Source organism: Neomonachus schauinslandi, chromosome 1, assembly GCF_002201575.2.
Source record: "Neomonachus schauinslandi chromosome 1, ASM220157v2, whole genome shotgun sequence".
Taxonomy (NCBI): Eukaryota; Metazoa; Chordata; class Mammalia; order Carnivora; family Phocidae; genus Neomonachus; species Neomonachus schauinslandi.
Genome location: NC_058403.1, coordinates 17,909,162 through 17,925,334, shown reverse-complemented (window position 1 = coordinate 17,925,334; position 16,173 = coordinate 17,909,162). Strand labels below are relative to the sequence as shown.

Here is a 16,173-nt window from a genome sequence, read left to right as displayed (position 1 = left end):
GAATGCTGCTTATATGTGGTTGAAGATAAGGATGGAGACATTTTCTTTTAATTTGGCAGTATGGTACTTCTAAAACTAAAAAAATTTTCCTGTAAGGAGTTACCACTACCACATAAAGCTTTCAAGGCACAACCACCAGTAGATAAAACGACAGTTATTCTGTGTGCTCTTCCAAGCCTTTGACTTCTTTTTCAACTATCACTACCTGTTGACAGATATGACATTTTATGCCTGATTTCATTGTCCATCTTTTTTTGATAAAAGTCTCTTGCTTGGGGCGCCTCGGTGGCTCAGTCGTGCTTAAGCGTCTGCCTTCAGCTCAGGTCATGATCCCAGGGTCCTGGGATCCAGCCCCGCGTCAGGCTCCTGGCTCAGCGGGGAGCCTGCCTCTTCCTCTCCCTCCTCCCTCTGCCTCTCCCCTTGCTCATGCTCTCTCTCTCTCTCTCTGTATCTCTGTGTCTCAAATGAATAAATAAAATCTTAAAAAAAAAAGACTTGTTTATTATAGAAATTAACAAACACTTAAATAAAATCAAAATCACCTGTAATCTCACTATTTGTAAATAAACACCGGTAAGATTTCTTTTCCGTGCATATTTTCTTTTATGTTATTGAGAATCAGACTCTATATACTGGCTTGGAAGTATGACGAATTCGGAACGTTCATTGGTCCCACGCGAAAGACCACATGAGAAGGAGTCTGATCTCTCTCCAGGAACAGTGATTAGCCTTCCCTGATGAGAAAGGTCCAGGGATTCTGGCCATTCCTTATGACAGCATGATGTAGACAATCCTTAAAAACAGAGGACATTCAAGAATTCGTGTCCCTCTGGTATGCAAAAGCACGGCTCATCAAGCATCATTCCCACAGTATGTATGTATATAACCCAGCACACCATCTCCCAGGACTTCATAAGCAGTTGTACTGACACAGTGCAGAGGTCAATGAACAGGGGAGGAGCCACAGGTACTGACTGGATTACTGTGCTGGGACATCTGGGCATTTACAAGATCCTAGCGTCTACGATAAAACGTCCTCCCATGCCCAGCCCCATTCTAAAAATTAGGTGGAGTCTCATGTAACATTCTTGGATATTGTTCTGCTTCAGCATAAATCCAAAAAAGAGACTCTGATACATTATCTGTCAGAATACCCAAATACAAACTTCTCACACCCAAGAAGATTAAGGTAGCTGTAGATAATTCACACAACAGTAGCCACCAAAAGACAAGGTATGACTATCTTAATGCTTTACTGAAGGAATAAAATTCAAAATCGAGATGAATCAAATACCTTCAGTTTCTCACGTGACCATGTCTGAATAGTTTCCTGGTCATTACTACCTATATGTTTGGAAAGCCTTGAATATAAAATGAAACAGAATGACCTCTAAGGTAGCAATTCTTTAATTTCTAATGCTTTTGGGTTAAGCTATTAGCCCACTTTTGCCCCCAGAAATCAAGAGTAATTTGTCTTATGCAATGCACCCTGCCTATATTGGACAGAACCAAGTGTAGACCAGTGTTAGTTTCAGTGGTGAGTCTAATACACCAGGAAGAGTAGTCATTCTAGTGGAAAGGGGTGGAAGGCTTTGCAAAGAAAATATTCTCCTTGAGTAATGATAATGATGTGCTTAATTCCACATGAGATAATTAATGAAACATTCATGTGATGAAGAGCAATCTTACAATCTGGTTCTAGAAGCACAATCAAATGCAAAGGGTGAAAAGAGAAAGCCAACTCACTCTCAAGGGAAATCACTCACTGCATGGAAGGAAAGTGTCAACAGCAACCTCATACACTTTCTCCATCTAGACAAGGAACGCAAGATACTGCCGAGTAAGTACGCCCAAGACAAATACACGATCTGAAGAAAAATAACACAGTATAACACCAATCCTGCATCTGATAGAAAGGTCAGGAAGAGTGCATGCTAGGCATTAACAGGCATTTTTCTCTCCTCAAGCTCTGTTTTGGGTTTTAATATGCTTAATGTTTAAGACATTTGTACTCTGCTTTCTAGGTAGCTCCTTTCTGAGAACTACCTTCAGTAAAATCATGTCTTTTGTCTAAAGGATAAGTTTGGATATAGCCATAGAGTTTGGAGGGTACTTACACTAATGCTAAACACTAATTCTTCTTCAAGCAGCAAGTATATATAAGAATGTTGCTTATTACTATCATCAAGTGGAAAACATTATCATGTGCCAGAGTCACAACTATCTCCTTTATGAATACAACGTGGGTTGGGACTTTTAAAAAGAACTGTTATTGATTGCCTCCCATTCACAGCCTTTCTTTCCTTTATGACCTGATTTGGTAAACCAGCTGGTTATTAGCTCCAGAACAATTTCTGTTACAACCGTAACACTGGATCGTGTATTGAAAGGTCCTGGACTTTGGTCCTAATTCTGTCACAAATACCTGGTGCCACGTACAGCAAGACACCCTCCTTCACGGACTCTCGATATTTGTGCCTGTGAAGTGAGACCACTTAGGAGGAACCTTCCTCCATGGTGCAGAACACGCTTTATCACAATAAAAACATTCTGACAGTCAATCACAGCATTATCATAAAATCTTTTGACTTCATATTTACATCTGAAGGCATTTCATACATCTTTTCTTCCTTTTGACAGTATTTTTTTCCCCTGGAGTTTCAATTCACTCTTGCCATGGGATGGGGGCATAGAGTAGGGCAAGGAGAGCAGCTGGGAAGGAGGAGACAATCAATTTAGGGTCACAGGAAATTTGGGGTCAAAGGAAATTTGCCACAACTAAGTGCGCCATCGTGGTAAACTATATCCATAATGTGGTTTCCACTGTTTAGCCAATTCTGACACTTCTGAATAGTTATGAAGCAGGAAGATGTTAAGCAAAATGATAATGTTCACTTTTGAAACAGGTGTAGTTGTGAGTAACCTATCAGGTGTCATCAGCAATAATGCTCATCCAGAGACCTACTACCTGGTTCCCAGTGAGCTTATATCCTAAACAAAATGTATCTGAAACATTTCACAGAATGGGTGAGAACCAAAAGAAACAGATCATTAATAAGACCTGACCCACCTGATTAACTGGTTCCTGATCTACTTCCTAACTTACACTGAATTAAATGGTCTCTTGGCATAATAACTAAATTGGTTTGAAATACACAGTTCCTGGAGACAGCTGACCTCTATATTTAAGCATTACTTATCTTCATCTTATTAAATCTTCAGTTTTTAACCAGTTAGACAGAAAAGAGTTAGAAGCCTTGTAAAGTATTTAAGAATAAAGAAGGAGGAGGAACAAGGGAACTCTTGAATTATCAAATGTTTAAGAATCTGGTTTTCCACATTCTCTTCATCAATTCCATTGTGAGTAGTAAAACCAGATGAAAACTTCATTCTAATGGCCAATGTTTTCTATTAATGTCTCCAATTATGCACATGCATGAACAGTAATCAGTACGTATGCTGTTACAACATTCATGTTTAAGCAAGTATTATACAGATCTCCAGAATATTCAACAGTTATCCTAAGTTTGCTGTTGGGACTTTTTTTTAAAAAAAGATCCCTTTTAGTTTTTAGAAGAAGTCACTGGAATGTATATCAATATTTGTCCACAGCCCCCCTGTAGAGATCTCTATGTCCTTACAACCATGCAACCTATCAGACCAAATGCTGATTTCCACACTGCCTGGTTATATAAAAATATCAACTACGAAGAGATTAGTTACAAAGTCAGATTAAATATGGAGTATGACAGTGTTTCCAGAGGAAAAAGTATGACATCACACTGAACAGCGCAGTTTTTCACATCAAAAGTGGAAGTAAAATTTGAGGTTGGTGAGAGAAACACACATTTAAACCTTAGTGATCTAGCTGGTTCCTCCAGTTTGATATAAGCAGATAAAAGAATTCCCCAACTCTAGTGTCCCAACTATTGCCAGGAGGAGTAATTGGCTGTTTCAGGAAAGAGATTTTGAAGAAATTAGCAGAATGGAAGAGCTTCACATTCGGTTCTCTCTTGTATGAAGTCTACGTGAGAAAACACACAAGGCCTAGTTCTCCAAGTCTAGACAGTTAGTGTGCATGAGAATCACCTATGGGATTTGGTAAAAGGAGGATTCCTAAACCCCGTCCCCAAGCCTTTTCATTCAGCAGTTACGGAATCGGTCTAAGAATCTGTAGTTTTAATAAACATTTTAGGCAAATTCATTCTGAGGCAGGAAGCTAAAAAATATTGCTCCCTGCGCTGTCAGAAGACAGGATACCTTAAGAGCGCAAAATACAGTCCCATACAGAGTGGCAGAATGAAACTGCGTATCTGATCTAATGAGCGCATCCTTTTTCAACCCCAAAGAGCAGAACTACGCGTGTCCGCTACTCAGCGACCAGCTCACCTAAGCAGCGGTAGGGGATCACAATGTGGGCGTGGGTCTTGCACTGCTTGCGGCCCCTCTTGCACCAGTTCTGGATGGTCACTGGTTGGTTGGCTTCCACCACATTGGTGATCTGCAGTTCAGGGTAGACCTGCGAGAGCACACGAAAAGGGAAATTGTTACTAGAGGGCCGGCATGCGCACGCACCTCATCAACCACTGCTGTTATCCTAAGGCACTGCTACCTCCCACCCTTCGTGCTACTCTACCTCTGATCGAGCTTAAGAAATTCTGGGTAAAGAAAACGATGCAGGCGACAAAAACCTAATCATTCCATTCAAAATGTTAAGCGATGTGGCGTTTATTTTATTGTACCCGCTCAGGCTTAAAATACTATTTTATTTTTCCAGGGGAGATAAAATAGAAACGGGGAGGGGACCCTCTTATAAGTACAGGGTCATCTCAATGCAAAATAAACTGGTGTGAGGATGATATTCTGTAATGTCCTAAATAAATGTTATACTAGATACCCCTGGGAATATTACCATTACTTAAATTTAACCCACCCCTATTTTACTAACTAAGCAAACATTTTACATACAGGATATGACACACAGCAGCTTTCTATATAAAAATCTTCTCTTTATTCAAAGTAATTTCTATAAGAATCATTTGTTGGGGCGTCTGGGTGGCTCAGTTGGTTAAGTGTCTGCCCTTGGCTCAGGTCATGATCCCAAGGTCCTGGGATCGAGCCCCGCATCGGGCTCCCTGCTCTGCGGGGAGCCTGCTTCTCCCTCTGCCTCTGCAGCTGCTCCTGCTTGTTCTCTCTCTCTCTAATAAATAAATAAATAATAAAGTGTTTAAAAAAAACAAAGAATAATCTGTCAAACAGTTACCATGGGTGTCATTTAGATAAAGAACTGCTTTCATGAACCTCTACCCTTGATAACTAACTACAGCTCTTTGCTTTGATTACTGATCTCAGTAACTCACAGTTACTCAGAATGAAATGTGAAACTTGATCAACATAAAAAATATATTTGTCCAATACCAAATCACTTTTTTTTTTTAAAGATTTTATTTATTTATTTGAGACAGAGAGAATGAGAGAGACAGAGAGCACATGAGAGGGGGAAGGGTCAGAGGGAGAAGCAGGCTCCCTGCCGAGCAGGGAGCCCGATGCGGGACTCGATCCCGGGACTCCAGGATCATGACCTGAGCCGAAGGCAGTCGCTTAACCAACTGAGCCACCCAGGCGCCCCCAAATCACTTCTATTAATAATAATGAGTAGGGATGCAAAAGAAAAAAAATAAACATAAAAATGTATTTCTAAACTAGGCCTTCCCTTGCATAAATCTTACACTTTGCTATGGTTGCTGTTGTGCCAAATAAAGACAATAAAGAGAGACAAACCTAAGGGAATAGAGGCTGTAAAAGCAAGGGAATGGTTATAGTGATGGACCCTAAAATCTTAAGTTGGAATATGAAGGTGGGATACACAGTTCAAGGCTGTAGTATCAACGAGTCCTGGTGTGGGCTACAGAATTTTGGCATAAAGGCACCGAAGAAAGTGAGATGGCTATAAGAGGTGCTTACAACGTGGGAGTGCTGGAGAGTTGAAATGCAAGATTTCGGAGAAGTTACATCATTGGCAATTTCAAGGAGTAGAATACAGCCAGGGGAGGGAATGGCTGATGAAGAATGAGGATGGCAGCAAGATCACTGGCGGAAGGAATCAACAAGGAACTGGGAAACTGGCATCTTGGAAGGATCTTCGAGGTTGGCATGGTTTGGGTGAGAGAAAGCCAAGAGCTAAACCCTTCAAAGACTGAGGGGGAATGCCGCTGAGGTGGAGAGAGGTGTCCAGACTCCCAACACCAACAGACAGAAGAGCAAGGTGCCCTAGTTCACGAGCACGTACCTCACAGTTGGGGCCGGGGACGTTTTAGGGAGGAGAGGGGAAGACTGGTTGGGAAGTGAAGATAAGGAGGAAGGAGGCGACCCCCACCTCCTGGCACAATGCTAGCAGGTCTATGAGGAAAGAACTTCTAGAAGCAGAGGCTCCAGGGGAAGCAGTGCTTGTGGGGGAGAACCAGGTTTCTGAGCAAGAAAACAGCATCCACAGTTTGGGCTATGGATAGGGAGAATGTTGCTTAGGATTGTCCGTAGCAATCAGAGAGGGCTTGCCACGATCCTGTCTTTACTTAAACTTTTGATATTTTATTCATTGTGGGTTTGGGGGCATTAGTTCTGATTTTTTATATACTGCATTAAAATATTATTTGATTCCTGAGTGCCTCATTCACCTCACCTTAGTCCCAGCCCTGAGATACATCAGTTAAAAAAAAATAAAGCACCGAAAACAGATAAAAGCTGGTCCATCCAGACAGTGGATTATCCAGTGCCCAAAAGAAACGAACTACCAAGCTATGAGGAGACACGGAGGAACCTTAGATGCACATGACCAAGGGAAAGAGGCCAATCTGAAGAGGCTCCACACCGTACGATTCCAACTCCATGACATTCTGGGAAAGGCAAAACCATGGAGACAGTAAAATGATTAGTGCCCACCAGGAGTTAGGAGGTGGGAGGGAGGGATGAACAGCAGGAGCACAGAGGATTTTTAGTGCCATGAAAGTATTCTGTATGATACTACGATAACGAATGTGGTCATTATACATTTGTCCAAACCCATAGCTTGTACAACACCAAGAGCTAACCCTAATGTAAACTATGGACTCTGGGTGATTATGAAGTCAGGGTCAACTCACCAAGTGGAACATATGTACCGCTGTGGTGGGGGTGCTGATGATGGGGGGGGCGGGGCGGGGGGGGGGGGGGGGGGGACAGGGGATATATAAGAAATTCCTGTGCCACTTCCTCAGTTTTGTTGTGAACTTAAAACTGCTCTAAAATATAATGTCTATTTTTTTTTTAAAGATTTTACTTATTTATTTGACAGGGAGCGAGAGTACAAGCAGGGCGAGCAGCAGAGGGAGAGGGAGAGGGAGAAACAAGCTCCCCGCTGAGCAGGGAACCCAATGTGGGACTCGATCCCAGGACCCTGGGATCATGACCTGAGCCAAAGGCTTAACCAAATGAGCCATCCAGGTGCCCCATAAAGTCTGTTTTTTAACACTAAGGCCCCGATCAGTATAGTACGAGATAAATCCAGTGGGAGAGGTATGTGCCATGAGAACACACAAAACAGGATATCTGAACCAGAATCCTGGGGTGGAACCAAGAAAGTTACTCTTCAAAAACATGGCCAGCTAACTTAGCTCCAAATTGAAACAGCTATCTTCCCTTTATTTTATTTTGTTCATAAGTATCGTAACACCTTGCTGCATGCATTTCGGTCACGGATAATGCTCAACTTGAAAACGGCACTAAAAATTTATTATCCCCATGGCTTTCTTCCATATAATGAAAGGTGAAGTGGCTCTTTGTACAGGAATATAATTCTCCCGCCACCTTTCCTTGTTTATTGGATCACAAAAGTACAGCACTCGTGAGTCATAAACTCCATGACACTGGAGAGTTTGCCCTGAGGGACATGACTTTATGTGCCTTAAAGTGTGAGTTACTGCATTTTTCTTAAGGGGTTCTAGCTGCCTCTTCACAGAAATACTACCCTGCTGAGAATGTTCTCAGGAGCTTTCAGTTTTCTGTAAGCCCTGTGGCAAGCCCAGACAAGTCACATTTTTTTCTTTTTAATTGCAAACCAAAAGCAAACAAATAAACAAAAAACAACCATTTGCAGGGTTCAAATTGATAAGCAGGAGAGGAAGGCTCTCTTGTTCACGCTGCATACCATCTTCAGTTTCCGATAGCAATGTTTGGGCAACACAGCAGTAACTTACTCAGCTGGGAATTTTCTAGCATACAGAAAAATTAAAATCAGTGAAAACAAGGTTTTTCCCCAAGATCACCAGAGCTACAAAAAGCGATTAGCCGAACACAGAATTTACTTCCAGTTCCCCTCATGAGATCTAGAGCATTTGTGTTCTTTCCTGTTGCTTGGACTTTCTCTCTCCAGAACGCCGACAGTGACGGCTGTTAATATGCAGGTGGATGAGGTGATCATAGATCATAAACTCTGAACTTGCAGAAATCCCATGCACAGTTTGTGTCAGTACCTTGAACCTGATTCACCTATTTTTCAGAGACAAGGAGTTATGGGTTTGGATCTGCCAAAGATAATAAAATTTTGCTGTTCTAAAATCAGGAGGTTTATTTTAGAAGAGGGAGGAACATCAACAAGACTAGTAACAAAATTTCTTTGGATGCACAGAGAAAGTCCCAGGGAGTCCACAGGGGCACACAAGCCCCAACTCAGGAACAAAAAAATAAAACGACACAATAGAAAAAAACACATTAAAGTTTCGGACTAAAAATTCAAGTCCTGGACACTTAGTTTTTTACTAAGCAGCTCCACTAGGTGACCAGAGACAACCACTTTTATGTTACGAGACAAGCATTCTATGTTGAAAAAATAGCATAGCTCATGGGTTTAGGCAAGCATAAAAACTAAAATAATGAGACATGCCAAGATGTTCGTGGCTAGTGAAGTCCTTGACTTTTTACCATGATTAATCAGAAACATCGGTTCAATGTTTTACATTTTCTTTGCAGCATCTCAAATCTTAACATAAAAAAATAAAGACAGCTGAGCTCCTTTGGCAATGTGCTCTTTCCAACACAGGCAACACGGGTATTGCTAACACAACAAGCATTATTAGTAATTTCCTAGTGTAGGATCAGCAAGTGAACTTTTATATGGCCTCTTTCTTTTCTGAAATGTTTCCTGTGTGAACCCCACATATGAACAACTATTTTCTTGATTAATAAAAAAATGTAGGTCACTACAGCTATCTTAAGAAATCCTTAAAACAGAAGCAAATCTAGGTCTGTGTCAGTTCCGTGAACAGTAGTACACTGTCCTCAGTTCCTACAAATCTTCCTGAATTACAGCTACCCAGAGCAGCCACTGTATAAATACACACAGCATGCTCCAAACACACTCCTACTTAAGACCCTTCCAGCACACTGCAGATGCCCAAGCCTATTAGGGTCCCCCCACGCCGTGGACACACCTCCCCCACTCACAGTGTAATGCAATGTTAATCCCTCTCTCCCACTTCAGGAATGCTTAATGGTATTTATCACAGTGTGCCTCACATTCGTGTTAAGGACACGTGTATACTGCCTTCCCAGGGAAAATGCACTTTTCCAAAGGGCAGGAAACACAATTTGGCACCCCGGAGCCTCCCTATGGTTCTCCGTGTTCACTACCTTTGGCTGAAGGCTATCAGGAGGCTGCCAACTACTCCCTTCCCTCTCTGTAGTGCTCCAGACCCCCGCCTTCGGAAGGAGTCCTCATTAGCGGCCAGGTTTTAACTCTGCAGCTCTGTCCCTGTAGCTAATTAGAGTCTGAGGAAAGCAAACTAAATCGCATTCTCTTCCTCAAGAGCTCCGAATTAACACACACAGGCTGTAGCCAGATACAACACCCGGCTGGTAGGCAAAGTCATCATCAGAGATGGTGCCCATCTCAAAACCTGTGGGGGAAGGGGAGCAAGGCACGGGCAAGCAGCAGCTGGTCCAGGGGATGGAAAAGGAAGATGTGCACACAGAGAGAGAAGCTAAGGTGAGAAAGGCAGGCACGGTGCCCGAGACAGACAGACAAAGGCCGAGGAGCAGAGAGGGGACCGCCAATTACCTGTCACTCCAGTGAGGCATGGCACAGCCCCTCTAACAAGCCCCTTTTTAAACATAGGTTACTTTGTTTTCCTTCCGACTGAACAAAACCCAAGAAGGCCCCAACTCAAATACTGGTTCACAAATACCCTCTCTTTGATCGTCTCCATCTCTGGATCCAAAGCAGTTTATCTTTTATCTGATCGCCTACCACTTTCTGCTTTCCATTACAGCTCCATGCCTTTCTGCTCTGTTAGAATACACACTCCCTGAAGGCAGGGACAAAGCAATTCATCTTCATGTTCCCTCACCTGCGGCCAACACTGTGAAAGCCCAGTTAAGTGCCTGACAAATATGTAATGGGTATTTCTGCTGAAGTTCAGAGTCCATTAACTGTAGGGAAATTCAGGATATATTAAACCCCCATCAGGGATTATTAATGTATCTCTTAAATAAAATAATCTAATAGTATAATACTATAGTTGGACTACGAGCATTTGAGAAAAATAAGCATCTCAACGCCTTCCAATATTGTTCTTCCAAGTATGATATAGCAACTTATATAAATAATAGCCTCATGTAAGAGGCAGTAGATTAATGTTGATAAATACACAGCTAAAGAAGATGTTCAGGAAGAATGAAAAGTCAGGCTCTTACTTAGACTAAGGAGACCCATCCAGCTGGTCCAGGAACCCAAAAAGAGCCTACTCTTCTGGCCATAGAAATAGGTTTTATCTTTGAAAGCAAATGTATCAGTACATAAATTAAACTTTTTTAAAAAAGAGAGTTGAAGCAATTCAAAATATTGAAAGCAGGGAGAGAAAAGTAAAAACAATCTTAGATCCACATTAGAATGTTATAGTTGGTTTTGCCTCACTACAGAAGAATACCTTAAAACCCATTCACCATCGCCATACTTTCATTCTAAATTTTAAACATCTAAAGTCTCTCTCTATTCAAACTGGAAATATATGAATATCAGACAAGATAACTTTTAAGCTGTTAAATATGCAAAGCAAGAAAAGACACTGATGATATTTAAGAAAGCCAAGAACATGCAGTTACATACATAAAATATAAAAATAGTTAAGACATATGTTGTTAGAGCCCTACAGAACTTTCCTCTGTTCCCAATAATTAAAGCAAACAGGGGAACCCTTCATGTCCCTTTTGCAAACAGGCCACTTAGACAAGTGATTAATGCCAAAAGTCCTATTTACACACAACTAACTTCCAAACGGTCAAGGATGTTCAAGACCACAAAATCAAATATAGTTAGGAAAAGGCTGAAAACAGAGTTAATGATCATGGTAAGAAGAATTGCTACAAATTCTGAAAATAAATTGCTTACTGTTCTTTCTAGTCTATTAACTTTTTTTTTTTTTAAGATTTTATTTATTTGACAGAGAGAGACACAGCAAGAGAGGGAACACAAGCAGGGGGAGTGGGAGAGGGAGAAGCAGGCTTCCCGCAGAGCAGGGAGCCCGATGCGGGGCTCGATCCCAGGACCCTGGGATCATGACCTGAGCCGAAGGCAGACGCTTAACGACTGAGCCACCCAGGCGCCACAAGTCTCTTAACTTTTTAAATAAATTTTTAACCAAATTCTCAAAGAAATTTCTTTTTGGGGAAAAAATGCTAGAAATTATGTAATGGTGATAAAGATATATTTAAAAAAAAGAAAATAAATAACATGATGCTTTGGTTTGTCTTAAATCAATTTACAGCACGGCAAAGGGGACAGCAACACATCTGCAATCAGGGGCTTGCCAAAAATAATGCAGACCATGAAGGAGGCAAGATAGAGCACAGGCATTCCAGACTTACCTAGGAACAAGACTAGATTTTATAATTATTGAAGTTGAGTGACAGGTACCTTGGGCATTCATTCTGTTATTCTTTTACTTTTGTATGTGCTTGAAATTTTGACTTAAAAAGAATTAAAAGTAACAACAACAACAAACCAGTCCAGTGGAAACGAAGTCAAATTTCTAAATTTACAAGTGACAAAACAAATTCAAACACAAGGATCCAAACTGCAATGTCCGACTGCAGTTAGCACGGATAAACAGAAACTCCATAGCAAGGTGGTACAGAGGTCATCATGAGATATTTTCATCTGAAACCTCTACATACCAATTTCCTTTCCAAAGAACACATCGAAGAGGAGAATAAGAAAAATAAAATAATGGAGGATTTCCCAAGTGCCAGAATCATTGCAAATGTTTTCTGTGTAGAAGGCACGCAATCCTCAATCAGCAACAGCTCCAGTGCACAGGAGAGCAAACTGATGGAGCAGGAACGTATCGAAGTCGGTGCCATTCCCGAGCACGCAGAGGGCATTAATTACAAGTTTTAAATACGTTTTACACTTCAGTGTGTATCAACCAAAACCAAGTTATGTCTCAGACAATGCAATTGCTGTTTCTGGATTAAAATGACTTACTTTCACCTTTAAAATTTTCTGTAATACAAAGAAAAAATCCTAGCAAACTGCTTTCAGCATAAATTATTTTAATAATGTGAGGGGTGCTGGGAACGGAATAATGAATTTAACTGAGAAAGAGCACTAGAAACCAAAAACAACGGTCTCTGCTTATGATGTCATGGGGTGAAGGGCAACGCGCAGCTGACGAAACATGACTGCAGTGTGGGAAGTGTGAGCCCAGCTAGGTTTTCACAATGACGACCTTATGCAAAAGCAAGGGACGTAAAATGCTGCAGGGCACTGGCCTATTTCCCAATAATTTGGCCCAAGTCTGTTTCCAACGCTGTATATACATAGATTGTTTTATACATACGCTCCTGTTCAAAGTTGGGACAATACTGTCAGAGAATCTTGTTCAATGCATAAGACTTTCTCACTCCAGAAGTGCCAAACGTAGAAACAAATGGGAGGGTGGTGGGGGCGGGGGGGGGGGGGGCGGATGTGAGATGGGGAGAATCACTAAAATAAACAGGACAGGACACAAATGTGAAAACATCATGAGACGTGTACACATACAACCTAGATTCTCCTTCTCGGTCAGTTTATGGTGATTTCAAAGAATATCCAAATCGTACAGTTCTACTAATCAACTCTACCTCAAAAAAGAGAAAAAATAAATTACAGGAAAAAACTTTCAGTAAATAAATTAATTACATGTAAAATATAAAAGTCCACAGTATTACTATGTACCTAAAAGTACACAGTATTATACTATTATAGTACAAAAGCACCTAGTGTTACTGCAAATATGTAATAATTGAGTATCCGTTTAAGAAGGTGCTAGATGGTAAGAAGGACAAATGTTAAATTAAACATTAACTTGATTAAATGATAAATGTGTAAAAAAAAATCCAAACTTGATTGCACCTTGATTGCATCCTATGGTTTGTGCAAGCAATCCTTACAAGTACACAGACCATTAATGCATAAAATATATCTGTTCTCAGGTACAGGCAGCCAGACAGCTCTATTTGCAAATTATTTCACCTAATAGGAATTTCTGGATCTTTCATATACTGAAACCACAATGCATACGTGCCTGTAATTTGTAGGTCAATTTTAAGTCTATAAAGGTGGAACACACAACAAAATAATAATAATGGTCAAGAATATACCACGGCTTCTGCTGTTTCATAGTATGCCCTCAAAATTGGTTCGATCAAAAGAATCACACACAATGTTTGTTTGTTTTTTTTAACTTTGTTTTAATGCACAGTATTGTGGAACCAAGGCTGACAAGTAATTCTTGTCTGGGAACCCCATGTTTTGTGATCTATTTTACAGTAGGAAGCTGGGCAAAGGAAATGGGTCTGTTCAACTTATCAAACGGGCACATTCTGTTTTGTTCAGGCACTGGTATGTTTGGTTCGGTGATCCTGTTAGTTTGCAGACAAAACAACTGTTCATTTAGAGAAAGAAAATTTTAAAAAACAGGGAACACACATATTGTTAGCTGTGGTAAACACTTTGGGAAAAGAGCGGATGCCCGCAATCTAACTGAAGATTACAAGCAAAGCCACGTTCACCTGTCTGACTTTGCCAGCTGGGGATCTCTGCCAGAGATGCTGAAGCTTCCAAACTCCCTCCAGAGACCTGCTCCTTAGGTGAGTTAGCAGAGTCAACACATGCTCTAGGCCCTGTCCTTCAAAAGGTGCCGGGAAGGGTAAGGATCCAGAGGGTAGAAGAGCCTCTGTTTTAATTTCTCTCCTTAAAAAAGGAGGAACAGTGCTGGGACTTTATAATTTCTTGTTTAACTGACAGTATTTAACTTCGACAGCATCATGCAGCGAGGCCACGATGTAAGACTGGTGAGGCGGCTTTCCTGCATTGCTCAGGTGGAAAGATTGCAAAGGCTGGATTTGAAAGGTCTGTCTAGTGAAGCCCATGCTCCCCAGCATGGCACCTGGCCCCAAGGGCTCCCTTATCAGGTCATCTTATATACAACAAGGCAGATGAGCAGGATGATCCTTTGCATTCCCTTTCATGCAAACATTCTGAGATCTGAATCCCCTTTTCTTCCTAATCCAACCTACCCTGGAGATAGGCTAATTCTTCTGGAAGTGTCTTGACCACCAAACACTCATGCTAAGAAACGATCCCACAGCTCTTATTTCCAGAATTAGACCTGAAATCCCCAGATTTATAATCAAAACCTCCTACTTTCCAATTCTCTGAATTCTCAATTTATCCAATTATATATTTAATAAGCTACTTACGAGCCAAGAACGGTGTCTCGCCACTCAGCAACCCACAACACAAAATCCTACCCTGAACAGCATTCAATAAATACTTGCTAAATTTGCCTGAACTAAATCTGGGAAGGAGTAAGATTCTTTATTACACTTCCAATATTGTATTCTCCCATCCCGAACCCTTTGGTTTAAATAAAACAATGTTTCGTTTTTCTTCTGAAATCTCTTTTCATTCAAAAAGAAAAGGGACAATAAAATCTAAAAATTGTCATTTTTGTTCCTAGGCTTCATTATATGTTTCAAGGGGAGTATTACTCTATTTCTGTTCTACTTATAAGACTCCTAGTTCCCTAGAACAATGTAACAGTTTGGGTAATGTAACAGTGCATTAAGGCAAGTGGCCACTTTAGGCTGTTAAGTGATGAATAATTCACACAGTTATTTTCAAGTTGTTTCCGTGACCGCAGCACTTTCTGGGTCTCGTATCTAACAGAGGAAAGGAACCGTATTCTACCACAGGACCACAGAGGAAAATAATAATTGAGCGAGTATCTGTTGTGGTCATCGATTACCGCATACAAACCAGCCCAAAACTTAGTAGCCTCAAATGATAAGCATTCAAATAATAAACTATAAACTGTGTTATCTCACACAGTTTCTGTGGGTCTGGAATCGGGGAGTGACACTGACTCCGACGAGGGTCCAGTCAAGACGCTGGCTGCAGGCACAGAAGGCTTCACCTGGCGATAGGATGCACTTCCAAGAGGTTCCTTCTCGTGCCTGTCAAGCTAGTGCTGGCCACAGGGAGGGGGCTTTCGTTCCTCCTGGCGTGCACATCTCCACAGAGCCGCTGGAGGGCGTGCCGGGAAGATGGCGGAGTAGCAGGACCCCGTCCCACGGATATAACCAGGTACCCCTCACATCCAAGTCACAGTGCTGTTTAGGTGTCCTTACAACACGGCAGCTGGCTTTGCTGTAGCAGGTGTATGCAAGGTGGAAGTCACGTCTTCACGACCTCGCCTAACACCATCATTTCTGTAACACCCTATGGGTTACAGAGGTCAGCCCCGCACAGTGTGGGAGACTACACACGGGTGTGAAGGCCAGAGGAAGGCAAGTTCCACTGGAAGCCCTCCTGGAGGCTAGCTGGCTACCACATAATAATTCAGAATTTCTCACTATTCTGTGGTTTGACTGGGCAATTCTCCACATGGTGTTACCACCCAGCACATCGCAAGGAAGGCTGCAAGCTGCAAGCGGGCTTTGTGCACATGGCTGGTAGCTGGTACCGCTCTCTGGGGTCTCTCCTTATACGGGGCACTGGTGCCATCATGGGGCCCCACCCCCACTCATCTCACTCTCATTACCTCCCAAAGGCCCCACCTCCGAAAACCATCACGTTGGACATTAGGGCTTCAACATATG

At 41.7% G+C, this 16,173-nt stretch overlaps 1 protein-coding gene across 7 annotated transcripts in view; it reads right to left on the bottom strand.

Moving 5' to 3' along the window:
• Window positions 1–16,173, bottom strand: part of LOC110570121 (amyloid beta precursor protein) — a 257,792-nt gene that overhangs the window by 175,085 nt on the left and 66,534 nt on the right. For all 7 annotated transcript variants that reach the window (XM_021678092.2, XM_021678094.2, XM_021678095.2 and 4 more), the window contains exon 3: window positions 4,390–4,519. In XM_021678092.2, the coding sequence (XP_021533767.1) occupies window positions 4,390–4,519 (130 nt within the window). The remainder of the gene's footprint in view (window positions 1–4,389; window positions 4,520–16,173) is intronic.